Below are 26,855 nucleotides of genomic sequence, written 5' to 3' on the forward strand. Positions count from 1 at the left end.
ATCTCAGAAACAATGCCGGTAAAATATTAATAAACAGCCCACTAAATTGAACTCTCAGCTATTTAAAGTTTTCGGAGACACCCTTGCCTGGTGGAGTAAGTATATATAACCTTGCTCTTTGACCCCACTGCTCTCAGTAAGCAACAGCTATCATCCCTTAGTTATTCACAGCACGAGGGGATTTATCCAGAAAGTGTGTCTCTTTGAAAATACCACAAGATAGATGTAAAGGTAGAAAACCCAGAAAAGTGTTTTAATGAATACAGTACAAGTACTTAACTGCCTGCCTGCCTGCCTGCATATGGACAGCTTGTTTGAAGGAGAGATTTTTTTTCTGGGGTTTTCTGATGACGAATCGAGCCTTGGTTTTAACCACTGATCTATATATGATTGTATGACTATATATGATATTATAGATCAGTTGTTTTAACACATATTTGTTTATCTATTTACGGATAGTTAGTTAGTGGTCGCTACGTTGAGAATCTGTGAGGCATGAAATTCTGTCCCCACCCACTCCTAGAGTTGACTGGGAAACTGACCAATTGGAAAGTGTAAAGCCACGCCCATGCCGTTTTCACCACGCCCACTCATGCCTCCCATTTGGATTTGCCTTGTTTAGCGGGTCGGCGGTCCATCAAAGCATCCTTCAGGCGGAAGTAGACATAGGGATTTTTTTTTTTTTTTTGGAAGTACTTTGACTTGCGCACTAGCTGCCAGGGTGTAGTCGGATATAGTTCCTTTTCTCCAAAAGTTTTTTTTCCACATGGCGGTGGTTACAAAACACTAATAACGTGAAGGTTTGCAAGAGAGAAGTCGTGAGGAGATTAAGCCACAACTTTCGCTTTTTGGAGGTGAAGCGATTACCACCATTTTCCGCATGAGTTTATTTATAAAACCACAAACTCGGTAGCTTGCGAGTTACCGCAAACTTTTTAAAGACTGCGGGGATTTAAGTGACGGTAGCTACTTGAGGACGCGTAAACAAAAGGATACAATGTCGCTTTTTAGCTGTTTGTTGTTATGGACTTTGTGGGCAGCGTGCAGTCATGGAGCGATGGATGAATGTATAGACGAGTCCGGTCGGCCTCAGCGCTGCATGCCAGAGTTTGTTAACGCCGCTTTCAATGTAACCGTAGTGGCCACTAACACTTGCGGCTCGCCGCCTGAAGAATACTGTTTACAGACCGGGGTAACGGGGGTCACTAAATCATGCCACATTTGCGATGCGAGAGACCCCAGAAACTACCACGGCGCTGGTTTTCTCACCGATTATAACACCCAGCCGGATACCACCTGGTGGCAAAGTCAGACTATGTTAGCGGGCATCCAGTACCCGAACTCCATCAACCTGACCCTGCACCTGGGTAAGCAGCTTTCTCTTGGATTCTCGTCAAATTGTGTTTCAGAGTCACGAAAATTTTGCTTGTTTCCCTGCGCTGTGAAGAAAATTTGTTCTGGTGTTAAGACAAGTCGATGTGGCATTGTGGTATTTAATATAATCTCAGTTTCATTAGTAGCTATTCATTAGATACTAGTCACTAGTATCTAATCTGACTAATATGTGTTCTAATAGCTTTAGGCACCATTTGCACAATTACCTGCATTCATTGCATGTAATAACCTTGCTTGTTACTATTCACTATTTATTTCTTAGTTACTTTTTGGATAGTTGCTTATATCTGTTCCTTTTGTTAGATTTATTAGAAATTAGTGCTAATTTATTAGTCAATAGTGTGTTATTAATCTTATTCGAAAGTAGTAATAAACTATTAAATAACCATTCTGACTAGTCAATAGAATGTCAAGTAAAAAAAGTAACACTACAATAATATCTTATTAGTTAACATAAGCTAACATGAACAATAATTCTAAAGCATTTATTAAATGTTAATTTCAAAATGTACTAATAATTGTAAAAATACATTGCTCATTATTAGATTATTTAATGCATTAATGTTAACAAATGAAGCTTTATCGTAAACTTTAAACAAAGGCAGTTGTAGAGAGACCATACATGCTAGTGTGTCTCATAAATAAATAATAGTATCCAATAAATAAGTGCTAGTAAAGCAGAAACTAATGGGCTAGTTACTAGTTACTTCTAAGGTCATAATGATCTGTCCACTTTTTCGATCTGCTCAGATGTGAAACATCTGGCAATTGTAGTTTTCTGCATTATACTGATAATAGTGATCAATTAGTCCTGCTGGTGAAATTCATTGTGAAATTATGCTATTTCGTAGCTTTAGGTAATAATAAATATGCATGTTTCTAATCGTCATGGTTCAACTTTTTGTTGTATTGTATTGAAAAAAAAAAAACAGTGACGTGACATACAGACAAGTATGGTGACCCATACTCAGAATTCGTGCTCTGCATTTAACCCATCCAAAGTGCACACACACAGCAGTGAACACACACAAAGAAAGAAACCTTACCTAAGAAGATCATACAAGATACATTCTCTGGGTTCAGAATAACTTTTAGACAATGATATAGACCCTCTGTTAGATCTGGCATGGAGAGACCTCTCTACTTGGCTGTGAAGGTTTGCACATAACGCAAATCATTGAATTTCCTCCAGCATAAGCAGAATTATTGGGTTGCAGGAAGAGGTTCTTCTGCCTGTGGGAAAAGAGCAGTAACGTAACCCAGTGGTTCCCAACCCTGGTCCTGGAGGCACTCCAACACTGCACGTTTTGCATGTCTCCTTAATCAAACAGACCTGATTCCTATTCAGGTCATCAGCTCATTAGTAGAGACTTCGAGACCTGAAATTGATGTGTGAAACTGAAAGGAGACATGCAAAATGTGCAGTGTTGGGGTGCCTCCAGGACCAGGGTTGGGAACCACTGACGTAACCAATTAGTAGAGTCTCAGCAATCCATGACCTCTGTAGCTTTTCATTCCCAAGTAGATGCAGCTATATCAGTAGGCATGTATAAGTAATAAGCATGTCTAATGAGCTGTAATCAGGGTGTCTTTGGCTTTCAGTGTTCCTATCAATCAAAGAGGAAGTGGGCGACGGGCCATTTCAGTCAAACGCCTTTCTTCTAATTCACTTTAGTTCTTCTTGTTGATTTAGGCATTTTGCATTTGAATTGCTTCATTTAAACAGTGTAAAACTGATGGCCATATGATATTTGATGCTTTTTGTCTTGATTATGCGCCCTAAGGTAATGAAATTAACAAATTTGTTGAGCCAAAATTTTATTTTTAATTTATTTGATAAATTAAATATGTTTAATACATGTGCTTCTATCAAAACAAAATATTTATACATAAATGTAAATATTATATTTATCAAGTTTTTAATATGCATTCTGACATTTTTCTAAACAATGTTTTAATGCAGTACTCCAAAATTTGCTTAAAATACACATTTTTGCATCTCTTTTTAATAGGGCTGTCAAATGATTAATCATGATTAATCACATCCAAAATAAAAGTTTTGTTTACATAATATATGTATGTGGACAGGGTATATTTATTATGTATATATAAATACACACACATAAATTATATATTTAGAAAATATTTACATGTATATACATTTATATATTTATATTCTTATATTTTATATTATATATAAATATATTTAATATAGAAACATAACATATTCTTCTTAAATATATACATGCATGTGTGTGTATTTATACATACATAATAAATATACACAGTATACACACATATATTATGTAAACAAAACTTTTATTTTGGATGTGATTAATCGTGATTAATCATTTGACAGCCCTACTTTTTAAACATCTTACTGAAAACAGAAGCCAAAATCTAAGAAGATTCACAATTGTTCATTTTGCTTGTTTGTTTTATTCTTGTAATTTTTTTTTATATATATTTCTTTTGTTTGTTTGTTTTTTTTTAAAGCGACTCCGTAGGTGGGAATCTACAAGTAGTCTGGGTCCCAGCCATAAGCTTTTATTTTATGTGCTCTGCCTTTGATGGATTTCATGTTTATTCTGCATTCATTGGGATGGTCGAGGCAGAAGCAGGCATGTCTTAACTTGACACTGCTGAGTTCTGGGAGAGCGTGAGGATTTGGCCTGGCCTATCAGATTCAGGGGGGCGGGGAGAGATGAGGAGGGTAGATTTACTATTGAACATTACTGTATGTCCCAGACTCATTCTTTATTAACCAGTTCTGGCTGGCCTGTCATGCTCCAAGAATGCCATGAAACTGAGAAATGGGAATCATCATCCAGACACTAGCTAATGAAGATTTGCAGACATGTGCATCAGAACTTGTACAGGCAAATAGATATAATATGGTGGTTTAAAGAATGGTCAGGTTAAATGAAGATTGTTGATGCTGTCTGTTTCAAATTGGTCTACTTGTCAGACACAACCCCGAGGGATTGCAGACAAATTTAGCTATGCTGTATCATACCCAGCAAAAAGTGCAAGTTTACATTTCTGAAGTTAGGACGTTGTTTTTCCAGAATTGTCTTATTGATTGATATAATACTTGGGGCCTAAAACGAAGACTAGGGAGCTATAGGATTACAGCAAGGATTCCCAATCTGAACACTTTGACATAGATTATTTACTTGTACACCCATGTAAATGTATACTTGTATAATATATCTTTTTTTTTTTTAATTTTTTTTTTTTGTATTTATAAAACAAAAACCATTTAATTATTATTAATTCAGGTTTGCATGGAATTGAAATTAGCTTATTTTTCATTCCCCGTCCTTTCTCATGAATTCAGGTTATTAATCTTATTTCAAACGTTTCATCCTTGCAAATGTGACCTATTTTTTAGGCTTAGCCTTCTCTCTGGTGATATATCTGGCAACAATCAGCTTAAATACAATCGACTGCAAGTTTGCATTCAGATCTGCCTGCATTAATTCATTAACTGATGGATAGAACCCAGGTCCCACCCTCCTTTTTTGTTTTTCAAAAATGTGTTTCATTAAGAGGTACATCACAATATGGAAAAATTGATATGTATGACTTTAATAGCTTTTCATCATCTTATAAATCCTCTACAGTTCCCTCACAAACCTCCAGTTTGGCAAACCCTTCCTCAAATGAACCATTCCTTGTTTATTTCAAAATTGACCCTCAGTTTTGTAAGGGAGTCAATTTGTGACCTCAGTATTGGCTCTGAATGATTCACTTACAGAGTCTGATTCAAACAGCTAACTCACAAGTAAGTTCAAGATTTTTTGTGAACCTTTTTGATTGACTCATTAAAACTGCACAATAAAGGCCCTGTAGGCATTTAAAGGGATACTCCACCCCAAAATGAAAATGTTGTCATTAATCACTTACCCTCATGTCGTTCCAAACCGGTAAAAGCTCCGTTCGTCTTTGGAACACAATTTAAGATATTTTGGAAGAAAACCGGGAGGCCTGTGACTGTCCCAAATACTGCAAAGTAAATAGCAGTGTCAAGGTCCATAAAAGGTATGAAAGTCGTCCTCAGAATACTCATTGGTTTTTATATAGAATTCATGTTGAATTATAGCTGTAAAATGTTTTTGTCATAGGTGTATATTTTTTTTTAGCATTGATAGAGGAACACAGCTAATCCTACAAGTCTGTTACTTCCAAATTCTTAAACTGGTTCAGTGCATTTCAGATGAAGTTATTCTCCAAAACACATTTATTTATTTATTTTTTTGTGGAGGGTGTGAATTTCCTTTCATCTGATAAACTGCAGCAGTGAGTGATTCATTAACTTGAGAATGACCCTTATCGTGCCCAATTTCCTCTCTGAAATCTGCAGTGCTTAGTGCAAACTGTCAATCCATGCCTTGCATTTTACTCTGCATCATATTGTTTTCAATTCCTGTGTCATCTTCAATGTCATACTTAAATGCTAAACTATTAAAATGAGAGAGCTCATTTTTCTCCTGTTTGTAATCATATGCTGTCCTCGTGTGTTTATCAGGAGTTCTGCTTGTTTTCATTTCTGTTTTCAGGGAAAAGGTCTAGTTGAACATCTGCCTCATAATTGTTTAAATCTGGGAAGATTCTGGTGCACACTATCCAGAATACAATGTGGCCTTTTTAATGCTGTCTTCCTTTAAGATTTGTACAGACAATTATTTATGTGTCGGGAAAAAGCTTGTTTTATTTGGAGATAATGGGCATTTACAGTATGTTAAGAAGGTTGACCCTGGTTTACTTGACGAGCCAAATACTTGGAAAAAGTTGCTCTCAGTTCTTGTTTTCCTCCTCTCTTTTTCTGTTTCATGTCTCATCCGCTTTCTCTCTCTCTCTCTCTCTCTCTCTCTCTCTCTCTCTCTCTCTCTCTCTCTCTCTCTCTCTCTCTCTCTCTCTCTCGATTTCTTAAAAGAGAGTAGACGATGAGTGGTAGCAGTGTGGGAAACTGAACAGCCGAATGTTTCATTATTCTCTCATCCCTCAGAGGTGCTTTTTTCCCCCAAACTCCATCAAAGAACTTGTCATTTCTGAAGGGGGACCAGATGGTCCAAATTATACCAACCTGAGTGTAGGGGGTTGGAAAGAAGAGCTTGCTATCTGGTTTGAACCTATTGTTATTCTCTGGAAGGTATGATCTCAGTGTGGGAAACTTGTGTTTATGAAACCTTTGTAGTTGAGCTGTTCATGTAAATGCGCAATTTTGTTTTACTCCAGTTGTCATCGGCTCTGTTGCTGCTTTTCTCCTTTGGGACGGAAATTGGCAGTTAGGGTTAGAATTTGTTTGGAATTGCATCACTAGTAAATGTAATCCAAGCTAATTTGTTGTTTCCACACATTTGCAATGCCACCACCACCAGAAAGCACTTGGACTATTTGGTGGCTCTTATTGTACAGCCAGAGGCAAGATTTGAGCTTCAGACCACCCAGGGTGGACAAAGTGCAGAATCTTCCTCATTTCCTGGTGATAAAGCCATTGTGAGCCACTAGTCTTTTCCAGATTGTGCAAACGTGTGATGAAAGAGCCCACACTGGGTCTGTGGTGCCAGCGATAGGAGCCATCAGATGGGGAGCTGTGGTTATGGTGTCATTTAAGAGAGCGTTGTCCTGTACGTCCGCTTGACTGAAATAGTGAAATGAGCCCTCGGGGCCACTGTTTTCTGCTCTTGCTATCACTGATTAGTGGTTGTAACAAATGACTGGACACCGCTCAAAGTTAAGCTCTGGAGATTTAACGCTAGTTTGGTATAAATAAGCCTGTTTGCGTGATGGGTGATGATTTCAACATGCCATTGTGCTACTTTTCTTTCTGAATTAGATGCTTGAGAAATATTTAAGGGTTATTCTTATTTTTGTGTGTATCTTTTGATAATTTTTAAAGAGAATTTATCAAATGATTAACGAAGATCCTTCAAAATATTTGAGAATATTTTTGATTTCTGTAATTTTGTAAAGTAGACATATTTGCAGTCCCCCCAATGATTTTAGACCACTCCACACACACACACACACACACACACACACACACACACACACACACACACACACACACACACACACATATATATATATATATATATATATAAAATGAGAAATTTTGCCAAATAGTTTTGACTATTGTTTATATTGTATTTTTCTTTTAAATATTATTGATGTGATTAATTTGCATGCCTTGTACCACTTCGATGTGCAGTGTAAAAGATGCATTATAGCTGGAAAATATAGTAATGACCGATATAAAAATTCTGTGCTATTTTGTATAAATTAAAAAACTGAAATGATTTTTTTAAACAATTAAGGTGAATTTGGGTATCACATCATTAGATTGTTCAGTAAGAAAAAAATAAATCTATTTGAGTTTTGCTTGATATTGCATTTAACAGTGTTATGAAATTCTTGTAGTTTTTAAAAATCAACATTAAGTGATTGATAGAGGGTGGAAAAAGTATTGTAAATGTAAAAAGAGTAAAGTGAGCATGAGCAGCTATTCAGTATTGAACAATACCAATAAATTTATCATTACCAATAAATCAGTGATATCAGCCAATTCTGCATGCCTGTTGCCTATGAAAAATTTGAGTGTACGCTACTTTTGTTTGTTTGTTTTTCCCAAACAGAGTTGAACAACTTGGTAATTATTAGTATTGTTGCTTTTTGTTTGTGTTCAAGGAGGAATTGAACATTTTCCACAGTTGCCTCCCTGAACTTAGTTCTCACCCTTTTACGCACACACTGAATGTACATTATTCATCCTTGGTCTTTCAATACCATAAGACTTGCTCTCAGCTCCACCTGTAAGCAGCGTTCATCTTTGGATTTGGCTCTTCTCAAATGTCTTTGATTGTCTCTAAGGTACGACACCCTATTAAAGGCTTCACAGGTGATGGCATGCATTAACCTCCAATCTGATAACAGCATATATTTACAGAACACTTTGTTTCCCTTCTGCCAGCACTATATTGTCAAAATTCATCATGCAGTGTTATTCCTCATTTCTTTGCTCTTTCATTTGATCTTAAGTCTAGACTTGTAATGGAATTTCATTCTGTGAATGTGACTGCTCAACTCGTGCTAGTGCATGTGTGGAATAAGTCTGTGTGGCGGTAATTCTCCAATCCTGTAATTCACAGAATGATATAAGAAGCAGGGAAATACTTCCATGAACACCTAGATGTGCAGCTGATGGCCTTTGGGCTGATGCCAGCATTGCAACCAGGTGCAAAAACAAAATATTATCAGTGCTCTGATATGACCTGAGATGTAGGTCAACCAGTTCATCTAGCATTTAGCCTGACACATGGGGTACATGTGATTGTACTTGCAGCCTCTTTGTTTTTGTTTTTTATGCATTTTATAAAAATTAGCATTTCAAATAAGCCTAATATTTTATGTATTTTTTAAATGCTATTTTTTACACACACACACGCACGTATGTAAAGATACACATACAGATGTATGTTAAGATACACACACACATGTATGTAAAGATACACACACACACACACGTATGTAAAGATATACACACATACACAATTACAGTCCTTAATAAAAGACATAAACAAACGTATATAAATAAACACACGCAATATACCGAATGAATTTCTCATTAGGGATGGGCGATATCTTATCGTTTGCGATATACCGGTAAAAATTCTCCCCACGGTAAAAATTAGTCTTCCCACGATAATAACGATAAAGTCTAGTTGATGACACATTTCTGTGTGCGACTGTGTGGAGTGATGTGAAGGAATGCGGACGTGAAATTGAGCAGCTCCTCATACAATCTGGAACAGGTTTGGATAACACTGTACAGTGCGACAAAAATCAGTCTGAGCCTTGAGTAAATGTACTACAGTAGCACGTGTGCAATACAGTTTTACACCTGTACCAGTCTCCCACAAACCTGTTGTCCAACAAAGATATTATTTATTGACGTGCTTTTTCTCCATATTAACTTCATAACAGGTTTCAAATAACTTATTTTTGAGATCAGATGTGTTTCGTATCACAGAATAAGGCAGAAATCATACTATTTTATAGCATTATATACAGTGATAAAGGCTATGTCGATTACCATTGCATTATAAATATACTTTAATCTTACGAAAATACCCAAGATTGCTTGAAGAACACAGACCATGTATTTTGTGCAATCGCGTGTTTATTGTCTTCAGGTTTCCTCAGTCAATATTTCTCTATCTGTGTTTTATTCAGCTACAGCGATCACTGGATACCTCTGTCCATATCAGTGATTTCCTGGAGCATTACTTCTACTGTGCATATGTGGAGTTTCTGCGCAAGGGCGCCCTCCGGCTTCCAGTATGAAATAAATAGTCGTGTGAACTGCTCACAACACCCTATTTTGGGTAAAACTAGGAAAGATAATACTTTTCTCTAAAAAAAACAGGATTCCCTAAATTATCGTCATTGATATCGTTATCGCAGTAAACATCAGAAATTATCGTGATACATTTTTAAGCCCATATCGCAAAGAAATATCGCAAATGCATGTAAAGAAACACATACACACAGGTATGTAAAGATATACACTCACACGTATGTAAAGATATACACACATGTATGTAAAGATATATATACATGTATGTAAAGATATATATATATATATATATATATATATATATATACATATATATATATATATATATATATACACACACACACACACACACACACACACACTCATGTTAATATATACACACACACGCATGTAAAGATATATACACACACATGCATGTAGAGATATACACACACACACGTATGTAAAGATACACACACACACACACACACACACACACACACATGTATGTAAAGATATACGTGCACACAATTTTGCCATTTTTAACTTTATATTTTCCACAAAAGGTCATAAAAAAGCTTTTTTAGTTTACTGACACCTCAACTTAAAACATGGTTTTCAAAACATATCCAGTGTCGAGCCCTTCGCTCTGTTATTTTCCAACAAAAAGTTCTTCTGAAGCTTCAAAGGGCTGCATAGGTATTTAAGTGTGAATCCGATCTCTCGGCTTCCTTGCAGATTGTCAGTTGTCAAATACAGCTGTTTTCACACACAAACACAGCTTCACAAGCCAGATGGCAACGGGAGTGTTGTCCCAACACAATGGGAAAAACTCAATGTATTTCTTATTCTGCATTAAATCTTCCAGCACATCACACTCACTCGGAGCGGGTGGTTAAAAGAGCTGGCAGTACACGCTACACAACTGGTTCATAATTCATGAAAATACCCTCCCTCAGGCATCAGTGATAGCACATGCTTTTACAGTGAAGCATGATTTGAAAGTAGAGTAAAATATAAGGTTTACATTTGGAGAGTGAACGACCTTGCTTCCTTTGTTTAGAGACAAACCTTTTTCAGTGCATGCTACAATAATGTATCATAAAAAATGTTGATTCGTTACACTTTGTGAGTGTGTTGACATGCATAACAATGTGAGATTTACCATACCTGATTATTCCAGTTTTGACATCAGAATGCAAGCATGAACACCATTACAGATGAAGTGAAATTTGGGTAAATGGCAAAAATCCAGGTGTACAAGTTTAAGCAAAACCCAATCAACAAACTTTTTTTTTCTTTCTTTAAATTAAATCGGCTGATACCAAATAATCTGCAGCACTGCCTAATATAATTTTTGACTTGGGCATGTTGATACAGTTGTCTACATTTTGCGTGCTTTCAGGAATGCATAATTAATAGAAAATTTAATTCCTAAGCCATTCTTCAGTACTGCATTCACACAAAGCTGATTTTAAAATTGGCTAAAGGTTCAATATAATATTAATATGATAATAAAATGCACAGTGTTTTCAAGTGACACTCTCCATTGTTAAATCTCTCTTCCATTAGCATGTTGTGTGAGGAATATCATGTTCTTGAAACAACACCATAATGCTTTTTTTCCTCTTGTGGCTGAGCAAATAGTTGTTTTAGTTGGTCGTGCCTTGGGTCCTATGGTTTCCTGTGGTATGTTTTTCTGAACTGCCTGGAAAATAAACTCAACCCTTTTTGATAGAATGTTAAACAACTGATCTTCTGACAGTTTATTGCGTGAGAGAAAAAGAATCCCATTTGGTGAACCATGACAGGGTTTATTAAATATTTGCTGTTTTGATTACTTCTGTACTGTCAGAGATGGTTGTCGTCTTATTTTTCCAGTGATAGAAATATATCAAATATGAAATGTGCATTTTCTTACCAGTTTTATGTTGCTTACCACCTTTTTGTCCTTCAATGGAGGCTGGATTTTAAGACTATTTCATAACCGCGTAGTTCATTGCGTAGTTCCTTCACGCATTCCTTTTAGATTATTTGTCATGCCAACCTTGTATAAAACTCATTCATCAAAAGATCTTTTTGTTTAGCAACACTTATCTGTCAATGTAAGAGTTTTATGTATCCAGAAATAGGTTATGACAGAAAACAAGTCACGTTATAGAGTCAGACAGGTGGAGTCTTGGCATCTCTCCTGTTCTAAGGAAATGGCTCTGATTCCAACCCATGATTCAGTAATATGTCACATCATATTGAACTTCAGTGACTTTTGTTTACACGGCCCTATATGTTAAGAGCTGCTTTATTAGTAAAGGTGACCCCCTTGTCTTGTATGTTTTGATTATTTGATTAAAATACAACTTATTTTTAATGGATCTCTGACCTTATGATCTTGTAAAGATATCTCGCACACACACTCTATTGACCAAAGGTCAGTTTGGTTTCCGGCACCCAGAAAAACATTGAGCCACGATTGTAATCGGAGTCTCAGCAGTCACTTCCTTTTGTCTCCCCTGTCCAAACACGATCTCCTCCTGAGGAATAACAAAGCAAATTCTGCACTTTGTTGTGACATTCCTCCTGCCTTTGTGTTGGATAATTGGCCAGAATGCTAGTTTGCAGGGGTGATGTGGTAATAAGCGCTACAAACTCTAGAGGGATGAGTAATGGTCTATAGGCTACGTTATCTTTGAAAGATGCATCACACTTTACTCTGTTAGTCCATATTATCACATCTTCTGTATTGTTCTACAACCATCTTTGCTTCATTTTAATTTGTGATTTTTAATCCCTAAACTCAACTTTCCGAGAAAGTATTAATTATCACTCACAACTGTTGCTATGTGATATGGACTTGATTTTATTTAATAAAGTTAATTTCAGGGTAAATAAAATAAATGCATTGTTTTTTGGTAGATCATGTATTACTTTTATATTATTATTCTACTATATTTATACTTTATTATATATTTTTTTATATTTTAATTATTTTTTTAATTTGATTTGATTAAATTGTTTGAAATATTTCTTTAAACTTGATTGTTTGTTTTAATGCAGTTCATTGTTTGCCAGGTAAATATCTGCTTTCTTGTTTACATACACAATAAGACTTACGAGTTGATTTATGTGTATTATGTGTGTTCGCACGTTCGTTCGTTCGTTCGTTCGTTCGTTCGTTCGTTCGTTCGTGTCTGTCTGGAAAAGTTTGTTGTGCAGAATCATGAAAGCCGATTTACTTTATTGTCTTCCTTTGACTATGACTGCCTGAATATCAAAGATTATTTTTATCTTAAAACAACCACTGAACTCTTTCTCTCACTTTTGTATGTAGTTTCTTTCATAATCATAAAACTACACAGACTTGTCTACAAGTAAGAATGAAGGGAACTCCACCAAGGAGCTTATTAAAGTAAAAATGTATAGCAGCTTAAGGAATGTCTTGAATAGTTGCTCTCTCCTTAAAGCTCTTGAAAGAAGCTCCGTCCCACCGGAGAAGCCTCAGCCGTGTATGTCAGGGTCCTATCTTTAGATCTGAGGCATGGGCTAGTGCTCCCCCTCTATCTGTAGCCCACCCTCTTCAAGTTCTACTTCACAAAACCCCTTTGTCTTCTTTTCTTTACATGGGGGAAGGGTTATCCAGTAACTGGATTAGTCTTTTTGTTTGGTTATTCCTACTTGTCTGTTCATACACCCCCCACCTTTCAGTCTGCTTGTTTTTTCTCTCTCATTTCCCTCCATCCCCTCTTTCTTCCCTTCCTGGCTTTCTTTTTTTTTAATTGATTTTTCTTAATTAGAACTTACTCTCAACTTCATTGCCCCGTCTTAGAAAATTCTTCATCTGGATGAGATGTTAAACACCAAATTTACACTCTAAAAGCTTAACCACGGCCCGTGTTTGTAGTCCATTCATCACTGTTTACTTTGAAGTTGAAACTTAACATTCCTGCCATTGGGAGTAAATTGAAGGGTCCGGAGCAGCTTGAACAGCGATGGACAAACCATTCACTCTTGTTCAATGCGAATGCCGTATGCAGGAATATGAGCAGTCATTTATTCTGTCATCACCTGGGTGCTGATAGCATGCTGAAAGTGTGCGAGCACAGGTAAGACCTGAACAGCACACATTGATATCTGTGTTTAAACTAATCTCATGTAAGCTTTGCCAGTTTAAACATTTAAGAAAGTGACAGCACTTTCTTAATATTAATCAAACCACAACAACAAAGAAGTCACTCACTGCTCCCACTACCCACTATTAAAGGGATACTCCACCCTAAAATGAAAATGTTGTCATTATTCACTTACCCCCATGTTGTTCCAAACCCATAAAAGCTTTGTTCGTCTTCGGAACACAATGTAATATATTTTGGATGAAAACAGGGAGGCTTGTGACTGTCCCATAGACTGCCAAGTAAAATACACTGTCAAGGTCAAGAAAAGTATGAAAAGCATCATCAGAATACTCCATCTGCCATCAGTGGTTTAACCGTAATGTTATGAAGCGATGACAATACTTTTTGTACAAGAATAAAACAAAAATAACGACTTTATTCAACAATTTGTCTCCTCTGTGACACTCCACATCAGCATAGCGCCATTTTGCAAATCTGAGCTGTACGCAGCCAGCTTACGCTCTTCTGTGTCAGCCGCACCACAGGATGCACTGTTTTCTAGGGCTGGACCAGAATGCTCGATTGTTTGAATATTCGTTTGATGGGTTGGCATTTGATTTTCAATTCTGAGATTAGAATAATCTCCAAACAGCCAAGTAAACTGCTACTGTGTTCAATATAAAAAAGAAAAAAAATGTCTTGAGACAGTTTATACCCGTCGTCGCCTTCTGTTTATTTTATTTTTCACATAGAGAGTTGTCTTTTTTTTTCTGTTATTGAACGAAGTAAATATCAGATAAAAAAAACAGAAATATCTGATCATCATCCATATCGCTGTTTATATTACGCTTGCATTACTAAGGCAAGGACTGACGCATTTGTATAGCATTCCAAAGAGATCCGTAATAAGCACCACAGTGGAAAATGAAACCGTATCCGTGCTGACTGGCCCGGATCGGCACGGAATGGAACGGTTAAGCAAAGAGAACCGTTCGGCCCGATAGTAGAAAAACTGCTTATGAATCGCCCATGAGTGAACGTCATGATTCAGTTCATCTGGAAGAGAAGACAAAAATGCAGAAGGCCTCAGCTGTGTGGAAGCACTGTAAATTGAGTGAGGACAAGACAAAGGTAGTGTGCCAGATATGTGATTTGAAACTGTCCTACCACAACAGCACATCAACTTTGAAAAATTTGTTCTGTAAGTTCTTTAAGTAGTATGCCTATAGTATATTGTTGGTGTGAAAAAAAAAAAAGAGCTGCATTTATCCGGCATGTTAATCAGTAATTTTGCACACAAAAAAAGTACAGTAGCCCAGCCTAATAATAATAAATCCAAACAAAAAGAATTTGTTTTGAAATCACTAGTGCAGTGTCTGTTCTCTATTGGATGAACGCTTCTCAACACAATAAAAATGCAAACAGACAGACACACAGAGATTACTGCCATTAGAGAGAAGAATATGTTCAGCCCCTCCCTCCGAAGCTTCGAATATTCGGTGTTAATTACTATCGATGCTTCGAAGCTCAAAAAATTCTATCAAAACAAACCTTAATTATACCCATAAAATCAATCCTTGTGGCGCGGCTGATTATGCCACCAAAACAAAATGTGAGAAACACAATCTCTATCTGATCTGTCTGAAGAATTTTATCTGGGTGTATTCCAGAAAGCAGGGTTAACTTACCGTGAACTAAACCCTGAACTCTCTGTTGACTAACCCCAAACCTTGCTTACTCAAGGTATGTGGTTCCAAAAACGCATCAGGGAGTAAGTTCATTAAACTCAGAGTATGTTCCTGGTTAAAACTCAAGACATTCTCAACAGAGCCACGAATCAACGAGTCACTATGGAAACGGACGCTGAGAAAAAGCTTATTTATTACCTTATTTATTACTTATATTAGTGCTTCCTCATTAACATATAATATATATATATATATATATATATATATATATATATATATATATATACAGTACAGACCAAAAGTTTGGAAACATTACTATTTTTAATGTTTTTGAAAGAAGTTTCTTCTGCTCATCAAGCCTGCATTTATTTGATCAAAAATGCAGAAAAAAAATTTAATATTGTGATATTTTATTACAATTTAAAATAATTGTTTTTAAATTTATTATACTTTAAATTATCATTTATTTCTGTGATGCAAAGCTGAATTTTTAGGATCATTATCACATGATCCTTTAGAAATCATTCTAATATGATGATTCATTATCAAAGTTGGAAACAGTTCTGCTGCTTAATATTTTTCAGAACATGTGATACTTTTTTAGGATACTTTGATGAATAAAAAGTAAAAAAAAAAAAAAAAGAAGCTATGTTTTTAAAATATAAATATTTTGTAATAACAATATACACTACTGGTCAGTAATTTGGGGTAAGTAATTTTTCTTATCAAAGTTTTTCTTTAAATAAAATCAATACTTTTATTCAGCAAGGATGTGTTAAATTGATAAAAAGTGATAGTAAAGAAAATATATTATTAGAATATATATTATTAGAATTTTTTTTTTTTTTTTTTGAATAAATGCAGTTCTTTTTAACCTTTTATTCATCAAATATATTAGACAGCAGAACTGTTTCCAACACTCATAATAAATCAGAATATTAGAATGATTTCTAAATGATCATGTGATAGACTGGATGTTACATGTGACACTGAAGGCTGGAGTAATGATGCTGAAAATTCAGCTTTGCATCACAGCATCACAGAATAAATTAATTTTTTTTAAAGTATATTCAAATAGAAAACTATTATTTTAAGTTGTAATAATATTTCACAATATTACTGTTTTTTCTGTATTTTTTATCAAATAAATGCAGGCTTGATGAGCAGAAGAAACTTCTTCATAAAAAACATTAAAAATAGTAATGTTTCCAAACTTTTGGTCTGTACTGTATATATATATATATATATATATAAGCTATATTACATATTGTAATATTATATAATGCTGTGCGCTATCTGTCACGCCCACTGAAGGCACGCTGAAGTGAACTAACCCTGGAACATAACCTGCTCCGGAGCAGGTTAAGTTCAGAGAGTGAGTTGCTATGACTACTAACATACCCTGAAAGTTACCTCCATTTTTGGAACCGAAAGTTGAGGTTATCCACTTACTTACTCTTAAACATACCCGGGTATGTCACATAACCAACTGAACTGAAGAGGAAGTTTAGATGTCTGAAGAATTTTTTTTTTGTTTTTTTTTTTTTTTTTTTTTTTTGAAACAGGCATCAAAGCCTTTGCTGTTTGTCAAAAATATACTAATTTATAATAAATAAAAATATAACTTTAATTTTATACATGTTTTTATACAAATGTCTTTCTTTTTGATTATTTTTAAAGATTTTTATTTTATAGATTAAAAAATATTCAAAATTCAAAATTTGTTTATTTTATTTATGGATCGATTTTTGGCAAGAAAGGTAATTTTGGACCCTTACAGAAGGTTTGATTAAATTTGCTTTCTTTGTAACGTTATGTTTTACGCATGTTTTTACAGGTGTTCCTAAACATTTGCTGGTGCTGTATCTCTTGTGCATTATTAGTCCTTTTTTGAAATGAACTAGGTCTGCTACTTCCAGTTATGCATTACCTACAGTCAGGGATGTGTCCACTCAGTAATGTCTCTGACCGTAATGTGACCCGTGAGATTTCATTTAGTCATTGCTTTTGGATCTGATAGATGATCTACAAGCTCAAACATGCCATACTACAGGAAATGGCGCCCTCAGGACACGTTTGACTTGTACCCCTATGCCCATACTCCCTGTTTCACTGGCCCGTCATTGACTTCTGACCCCTTTTAATTCCAAAACGCCCTCCTTTTTTTCACCCGTGAGATCACAGAGCAGTATTGGCAATGTGTGGCATGAATTTAATTGCTTTTGCAGAAAAGTCCCTGGTTGTTTGTAACAGAAAAAAAGAGGAAAATAATCCAAAGCCAGGTTTTCCATATTCTCCCATAGGTCATTTTGATACTGTTGATATCAGCGATCACTCCGCGTGTGACAGATAACTGAAGTGAGAGAAAAGTGTTTTTTTTATATTTGAAATATGGATATTTTTCTTACAAAAATGCATGCATTCACTACAGAAGGCCTTTATTCACCCCCCGGAGCCGTGTGATACACGTTTTATTATGAATGCGCACACTTTATTTGACGACTAGTGGACTGTTCAACTGAAACACCCACTGACTGCAGTGATAGAGCTTGGAATAGCCAGGACAATTTTTAATATAACTCTGACTGGATTCGTCTGAAAGAAGAAAGTTATATACACCTAGGATGCTTCGAGGGTAAGTAAAACACAGTCTAATTTAAGTGACATGTTTTGATGTGAGAAACAGTTGGCATTTGGTTCCTATCAGCTTGTTCTCCGATATGCAGAGTTGAGGCACCCGTAGTGTTAAGGATCTTGTAGCTGTCAGATGATAGCATCAGAGGTTCGTAATTAACATTCAGGGTCTGATGAAGCTCCTCTCCCAGATGTGACCAAATGATATCTTGGTTCAACTGTATCTTTCAGCTGCTGGTGATACAGGAAGTCTCTTGCAGAAGATGTCATTTACAATTCAGTACATTGCAAAGTTGAAAATGTGTCTGCTGAAGCTGATTGTAAAAACTGGTGTTCATGTTGTAGCACGATCATGCTTTGAGACATAAAGTATGATCAATCATGTTATTATCTGCCTGTCTTTTATCCATTTTCTATCCTGAGATTCTGGATACTTTCCCTGTTCTTTCCTGCAGGCTTGTTTTAGCCATAGCAGCTGTCTTGTATACCAGACTACGATCAGTTAGCCAAATTTAGGCCCGGCAGACTGAACTAACCTGACTTATTCCATTCTTTTTTTGTCCTCAGAGTTTGCTATGTAGCATGTGCTTGACATTCTGCCTGGCACCAAACAGCATTTTCAAGTTTGTGCCCATTAGCATGCCTAGCATACTCTCCTGAGCCTTCACAAGACAGTATGAGGAGGAGGAAGAGAGTGACCACACATAGAAAAATGAATGGGAGAAAGCGCAACACTCAGTATGGTGACTTTAGCAAAGGAATTCTCGCTTTTAGTTAAACTGGCCTAATTTGTAAATGCATTACTTGGTTTGTGTGCATGTTTATATTATGTATATATTATTTATAATTAGGGTTATCTGTTACATATAATAAATTGATGTTAAATATTATGTTTATGTGTTTATTTTATATATTTTTATAATTTATATATTTGTATAATATTAGGAATTTTTATTAGTATTGTTTTATTAAAATTAATTATTAATAATAGTATATATTATTGTAACTGTTATATATTTGTTTATTTTATTATACATACACACACACACACACACACACACACACACACACATATCCTTCTGACATACAAAGGCAAAATGCAGCAGTGATGCCAACATTGAAGCTGAACGGTTTTATTTTTAAACACATTTATATGTTAATTTTGACGTTTCTTCTAAATTTTCACATGCAGTTTTCTCTGAATTTGTACAAGGATGAGCCTATCCCATCTGTCACAGGAAACAATGTAGTCTAAATAAATATATAAATATTTTAGTGTGACATACTCGTTGATGATTGCCTTTACAATGAATTCGCTACAGCTTCGTGAAGTAAAAAAAAAAAAAACCTTTTCACATTGGGGTAAATTCTTCAGTAATCTTTTGTTTTCAGCCAGCATCTTATATAGTCTCATTACAGAATGGCTTCGAATGAAACAGGATTGTGTACCATACTGCCAAATGTCATATGATTGGTTAAAACCTGAAATCTTTCTGAACTCTTGTCGAACACATGCTGGTTCAGACTAAACATTGCGATTATCCCCTCAAGAAAATCTTTGATGAAAATCTTTGAAAATCAAAACCCTACAGCCAACATCTACAGTTGTGATGAGAGCAACGAATGAGTGACTTTAGGTGATTTTGTCTATTAAAGCAAAGAGATAGACAGATGTCTCCTTCCTCTTATCACTCTCGGAAAGGACCCTTTGAAAAGAGCAATTATCCCCTTTGGATCTGCGCTGTATCTTTTTTGCTCCTGTAATGGCTGTTATCATGCTGGCTGTTTGCGCTGTGTTTTATTAAGGGAAAAGCTGGGGGTGACAGACAGGACATTGCCGGCTGATTGTTGAACCTAATTGGAAATAACTGAGTGATGGTGTTATGGTCCTGGTGTTTTAAATATTACACTTGTCAGCTTTAATATAATTGAGCCTCTCAATGTTGATAGTCTGACATCTTATTGCATAAAGGGATAGTTTGCTTAAAAATGAAAATTCTGTCTTCATTTATGCTTCTACATATCCGTGACAAACCTATGTATGACTTTCATGGTATGGACAAAAAACATTTGAAACAGCATGAAGAATGAGGCATGAGGAAATTATGACCGCATTTTCATTTTTGGGTGAACAAACTACTTTTCCTTGAGTAAGTAATAGTTCAGTTTCAGTTTCTTACCAAAATTGGGAATTAAGTCATCGGTTTATGATCTCATCATCCATAAACCCTGACCTGATAAAACCACAAACCCAGCCATAGTTGAACCTGGGGCTGTGGGAATGGGACCGAGGGAGTGGTTTGGGCTGAGCGAGGCTGCTGTCCTCTGGAGGGAGCGCTGAAGGAAGTTCTCCAGACTGTTTGTGGGGGGCTCTTCCTCTTTGTCTGATTTTTTTTGCACCGCAAATTATTAAATGTCCAGGAAGACCTTTCTCCTAATTATAGATACAGTCTGCCTGTTTATGCGTGTGTAAATGTGACAAGATGGAAATAGATGCATTGCACAGGCTTGCAGTGTAATTTTACCTTGTTTTATATAAGGAACCATCCTCTTATAGTAGATGTGAAAGGAGAGGGGAAAAAGAAGAAGCCATAAACGGATAATTATGGAGAATGTGTCCAACACACCAAGTGTTCTACACACAGGAGACTGAAATTCTACGCTGAAATCTTCTTGGTATTGTCACCCGTAAAGACCTTTACCACAGCTGCTCTCGATAAGTTCCACTCAGCAGACACACATTTGACATGTATGACCTTGAGCTTTAATGTGAGCAGGTAACTCCGTTAGCTATGGTTACGCAAACAGGATGTTTGTCCTTTGCTGCAGGATATTTGTTAACTTCCTTGCTGTTTTGACATGTATATTTTGCATGTTTAACTAAAGATTGGCATGAACACCCAAATACTCCATTACAGCAATGATTGATAATTTTTTCCCCAGCAAAATTTGAATGTTTGAATGAGGAGTTTGACCACTTCAGTAACTCTTTATGCAGCTGTTGCATGTCCTGCATCTATGTTTAAACATGCATCTGTTTAACAGTGTTTGCTTTTTCCTTGCATGATCTCGAATAGGTTCAAACATCCTCCCCCAAAGTTTCCCAAGTTCAACTCCTCTAGAAAGGTTTGAGATTTTTGTTGGTTTGGAACGAGGCCGTCGCTTGCCTTAAAGGCCTGACTTTAATGAACAGTGAAGTGAGTGTTGAGCCAAAGCACCCTTTGGAATAGAGTTTGACAATGTAAAGTTATGAGTATAACTGAGTTTATCATTAACTCTTCTGTATATGTACAGACCTGAAAGAATGAGAAGAGGCTTTTCTTCATTTTGCCTTTTCCCCCATATCCTTTTAGGAGTATTCCAAACAAGTTAAGCTGAATCAAGTGCAACTCCTCTAGAAAGGTTTGAGATTTTTGTTGGTTTGGAACGAGGCCATCGCTTGCCTTAAAGGCCTGGCTTTAATGAACAGTGAAGTGAGTGTTGAGCCAAAGCACCCTGTGGAATAGAGTTTGACAATGTAAAGTTATGAGTGTTACGGAGTTTATCATTAACTCTTCTGTATACATGTGCAGACCTGAAAGAATGAGAAGAGGCTTTTCTTCCTTTTGCCCCCATATCCTTTTAGGAATATTCCTGACAAGTTAAGCTAAATCAAGTGCATTTGTGGCATAATGTTGATTACCACAAAATGTATTTAATCTAGTTTGTACCTTTTTATTATTAGTTTTTATTTTATTTTGTTTATTATTTTTGAGCAAAAATTCAGGGTAAAGTGAGTCACTTAATGAAACTAAACAGGGCCAATTTTTGAAGGATTTAAATGCAGAAATGTGAACTTCATAATTTTATAAAAACTTTATTTTGTCTGGTAAAACTTGTCTATTACTTGTAAAAAAAATTTGTGTGTGTGTGTAAAGTATTTTTTTTTCTTTCATGGCAACAAAGTTAAAAAATTCACTTACTTTATACAGAAAATCTTAGTAAGTGATTCATTGTGACAATAAAATAAACATTAAAATGGTAATACCATTGAAAAAAGTGATGGATTGTAAGTGTCTCACTGTAACCTAGAGCAAAGCCTATTAATTTTGTAGTAATCATCAACATTGTCACAAACTCTGTCAATTGAGGTTAACTTGCATCGAACACAGAATATTCCTATAAGTTTGAGATGAAGTGCTTTAAATGATTGCAATGCTGCTTGTCTGATCGCCATATTTGCAGGTGACCTTTTAATTGCATTTCATGAGTTCACAGACTGACTGTCATACACACTTTTACTCTTTTTAATGCTAGAATGAACAAGACCAGACTAGTTAGTACTTAGCTTCTCTGGCTGTCTAGAACTCAACAAGTTACCACCATGTGTAGAGTTACAGCGCAATAAAAGCCCGTTATTATGACTAGTCAACCACAAAAATTTGTCTGTGAAAGCTGTGTGATGTGGTTCGTAGGAGGCTGTGATGTGTGGCTAGTGTCACTGTGTCTGCACTGCGGTGTGGTTTAAAATGCATCAGTGTCTTGAAGCTTTACCTTAAAGCTTCCCCTTGAACCAGTGATGACAGCATTCGGTTTCATAGAATAATATTCAAAGTAAACCACATCTTTAAGACTTGATTTTACTTAATACTATGCAATGATTCATGGTTAAATTTAATTAAACTGATGCTTGTCAGTGAAGTCGAACATTTCCTAAAGTTTAGTTTTTCCAGTCTGATGAGTGTAATATAAATAGATGTGATGAACAGGGTTCATTTGTACTGTTGTTATTGTTGCGTGATGAATATGTAGTTAAGATTTGTCAATAATAATTTATCTTAGTCCATTTTACTCTATAATTGCATATATTTTTCATTGACAAAAATAACATTATAGTTGATGATAAAATGAAACATAACAAAGAAACTTATTACATTTCTCTTTTTTTGTACGGTGTTGGAAAATTATTAATTTAAATGTCAGTTAAATTTCATTTAAACCTGCTTCGCTGTTGGTGCAAATGTAATTTGTAATATTAAATTTCTCTTAAAACCATTGTTAGTATCATTCACTTATTATATTTTTCCATTGACACTGATTTAATGTTTAATTACCATCATAAAAATTACTATTAAAGATACATTTAAATGCCCTATTAAATCACATTTGTTCCTTAGCCGGGAACCACCTTTTTATATTTTATTCTACTTAGACACACCTGTATATTTGTTTGTCTAGATGATGTCACCCTTCATGTCTTTAGATATTTTAGTCAGACACTGGAAGACCAGGATACAGGTTGTTTGATCTATAGAAGTATTGCCAATGTTTGTTGTTTGTCCCTTTTGACATCTAGGGTGTGCAGACAGGGTTGGGCCTATTGACCCTGTTTTCCTTTGTGTTTGCCCTGGTTTCCCACAGTGTAATGGTGCTTTTCAACTGCATGGTACGGTACCATTTTGGGGGTTTTTCCACTGGGTTCAGTACCTGGTACTTTTTTTAGTACCACCTCTGTTGAGGTTCCCAGTGAACCGTACCGTTACCAAAACGTGACGTGTAAACTCTGCTGATCACGGATTGGCCGGAGAGAATCGTCACTACCTGAGTCACTAAACTTGTGACACAAACACAACAGAACTGAGAAGTTTTTCAGGAGTCGCGGTAGTAGAGGCGGCGCAGCTATAACGACATGTGAATAATCCTGCCCACACAAAAACAGTACTAAACTGCAGTGGAAAAGCAAACTGAGCCAAGCCGAGCCGTACTGAGCCGTGCTGAGCAGAGTCATATCACGAAGTGGAAAAGCGCCATAACAAACATTTGTATCCCCATGTGATCATTGGTGGCCATCGCTGTCAAAGCTCACAATAGCTCATTTTGTTTTCCCATCTAGTTCCCCTGTTTGGCTGGAAGAGTGTGAAGACAATTACTCCTAATTGGTGTGGAAATCTCTTGACTGTAATCAAATTATTTGTTTGATTTGAAATCCCTTGATGTCAAGTAAACTCTTGAGTTGTGAGAAGATTGATTGATTTTTTTAGTCTGGCTCCTAAAAGATGTTTGGATTTTGTTGTCCACAGAGCTACACCAACACGCCTTTTCGTGTCAACGCCAGCCATTAGTGATTCTCACACCAAGGTCTGTCTTCTCTATAATGAGTCAGGGGGCCTCAGGCATTAAACTCAATCATTACTTCCCATCCTCCTCTCTGTTTTTCATCCTCCCCCCTTCCTGCCTCCTCCACCCTGCCCAGGGAGCCACCCTAGGGGTCCCCGTTAAAGTTAAGTTTAGGTAAAGATAGTTCATGAAAACAGGACGGCTTAAATTGGTCTCATCCTCCTGTTGTTAACTCATAAGTCTTGAGGACCTTGTAGATCTTGTGGAAAATAAATGGCCATGATTGGAATGGAAAATGCCTATTATGAAGTTTGATGTGACATTTGACTGTCTAATCTACTGTTACTAATACTAATCTGCTCTGTCTAATCTAGTTTTATTAAATCATCTGAAACTCAAATCTTTATTTCTTTCAAGTTTAAAAAGAATTAAGTCAGATTTTTGTTCCTAAGTGAAAGTTATATGGTTACAAATGATGAATTTATAACAAGTATCTTCAGCACAGTTTGCAGTGCAGGATGCAATATTTAATAATATTATTATTATAATTTTTTATTTTTTTGGTCTCTTAGAAATGTACATTTGACAGTAGCTTAGTAGTGGTTATGATGCATATGTAAATTCATCTTCATTATCAAAAACAGATTTAATTATTCTGACTGTTTGAGTTTTATAAAAATTAACCATTAGTCTATAGTAGCATACATTTAGATCATGATAATCACAATCAATTAAATCTACTGATTTGTAGATTGAAAAGCCTTCTGACTGTCTCTTTGCACACAGTGTTTCTCCTGTTTGTCAGCGCTGTTTCATTTGGCTTTAAACTAGTTTAAATCACAGAGACATTTGTGTTCTTGGATTTGAACTTTGAGCCAAGCGCATGAATGGTCCATGTGGTGCGGTTCAAATGAGTAGTGCTGTTTAGTTCCGCTTTTGCCACATTAACATAATATTGAACATTTAATGAACTCTTGTTAGTTTTATCGAGGAAAATTCTATCACGATAATTATCGTTATCGTTTTATCACCCAGCCCTACTTATCCAATAGAGCAACACTGCCAACATAAAGCCAATAGGGCCTTTCGCACCGCTTTAGTTGCAGAACTAAATGTACAGTACTAAAGTACTGGGACGATTTTGTGCGAATGGTTTCCTAGTACCATTTAAAGGGTTGCATTCGCACCGATAGGGTGTACTAGGATGTGACGTAAGCGGGTCGACAGCGATGTCATTTGTGCGCGGCTTTCAACAACGTTAACAAAGAAGAACAACGTTAACAGGAGGATGGAGGGCGCTGTGATCGGAGCTGTGTTTTTGTTGTGTCTCGCGGGTTTCACAATAATGGACATGGAATGTCGACAGATATGTAAAGCAATTGAAAGAATGGAAAAGAGGACTAAAAATATTCAACGACAACTGACAGTGCTACAAGTGCCTGCACTTCAGCGTCCGGATATTTATCGCTGTTCGTCAGACTTGCGAAATAAGTTGACACAATGTTTACAGTATGTTACACGGCGTTTTAAATCATGGCGGGTGAGGGCGTTTTCGAACACGTCTGGCCAATCAATGTCTACTTACGTCACGGGTAGTACGGGTAGCATGGGTAACAGGAAGGGAGGTGTCTGTATTACTTGAGTTGTAGGTTAAATTGAGTTTGCCTGTTGCTGGGAAGCCATGTTTTTACATGAATACTTAAAGCCATGTTTTTACATGTTACTTAAAGTTCACTAGTTAGAATTAGAAGATTGAGGAATAAATTTTAGATCAACAAGTATAAGTTCTTAAATCAATATGATTATTTTAAAAGATTTGAGTAGAGATCCCACTAGAGGTCAGATAATTTGTCAGTTCTGAAATCAGAATTTCTATAGACAGTTGTTTACCTCCATTGCCATGAATAAGGCTTGAAAGCCTGTAAAAATGTTGATTTTTTTTTTCTTTGCCCTGTTGGTTGATTTGTGAGAAGGGCGTAACAATTGATAAGTTTGCAAATGTTATATGTACATGGAACAGTCTTACAAAATACATTTTAAAGGCTAAAGGTGTTTTTTGTGTTTTTTTTTTATCCAATGAAACTTTAAAAATTTACATTTAATAGCCACCTTATGTATTACTAATAAATAGTTCTTTACACCTTGGTGAAATCTGTTTCAAGAAGTGTGTGAACAGTAGAGTTTGTAAACTGTACAGTTTGTGCTGTCCAGGCTGGTGGTATATGTTGTGGGAGTGTGGACGCTAACAGATGTTCGACATTTCTCCCAGCAGGCCGATGGGCAGATGGTAAAAAGTTATGTACAGGAAAAAAAAAACCTGTCATGCCCACATGTTTAAAAAGTCAAAGCTGTCATTGTTCATCCCACCATTGAAGAATGCAGTGAGGTCATGAGAGGAAGTCTAATTGGACTGTAGCTTTGGGCTGAAGCTTTCCCTCCAGACAGGCCCCCACTCATGTACTCACACAGCACCCCCTAATCCTTCTAGTTCCCCCTCCGGGGTCTCCGTCTCTCTTTAGGGCCTTTCGCACCACAAGAACCTTTTCATAGTACCAGAACTAATTGTGGACCTACCCACTTTTTGTCGTTTTC

The 26,855-nt window shown here is 36.1% G+C and overlaps 1 protein-coding gene across 1 annotated transcript in view; it reads left to right on the forward strand.

The window, feature by feature from the left end:
* Positions 1 to 645: 645 nt before the first annotated feature.
* LOC109108370 (laminin subunit gamma-1-like) overlaps positions 646 to 26,855 on the forward strand; it is a 55,033-nt gene continuing 28,823 nt past the window's right edge. Inside the window, exon 1 of the mRNA XM_042776147.1 lies at positions 646 to 1,367. Coding sequence (XP_042632081.1) covers positions 998 to 1,367 — 370 coding nt within the window. The 5' untranslated portion in view covers positions 646 to 997. The remainder of the gene's footprint in view (positions 1,368 to 26,855) is intronic.

This window comes from Cyprinus carpio, chromosome A2, assembly GCF_018340385.1.
Source record: "Cyprinus carpio isolate SPL01 chromosome A2, ASM1834038v1, whole genome shotgun sequence".
Taxonomy (NCBI): Eukaryota; Metazoa; Chordata; class Actinopteri; order Cypriniformes; family Cyprinidae; genus Cyprinus; species Cyprinus carpio.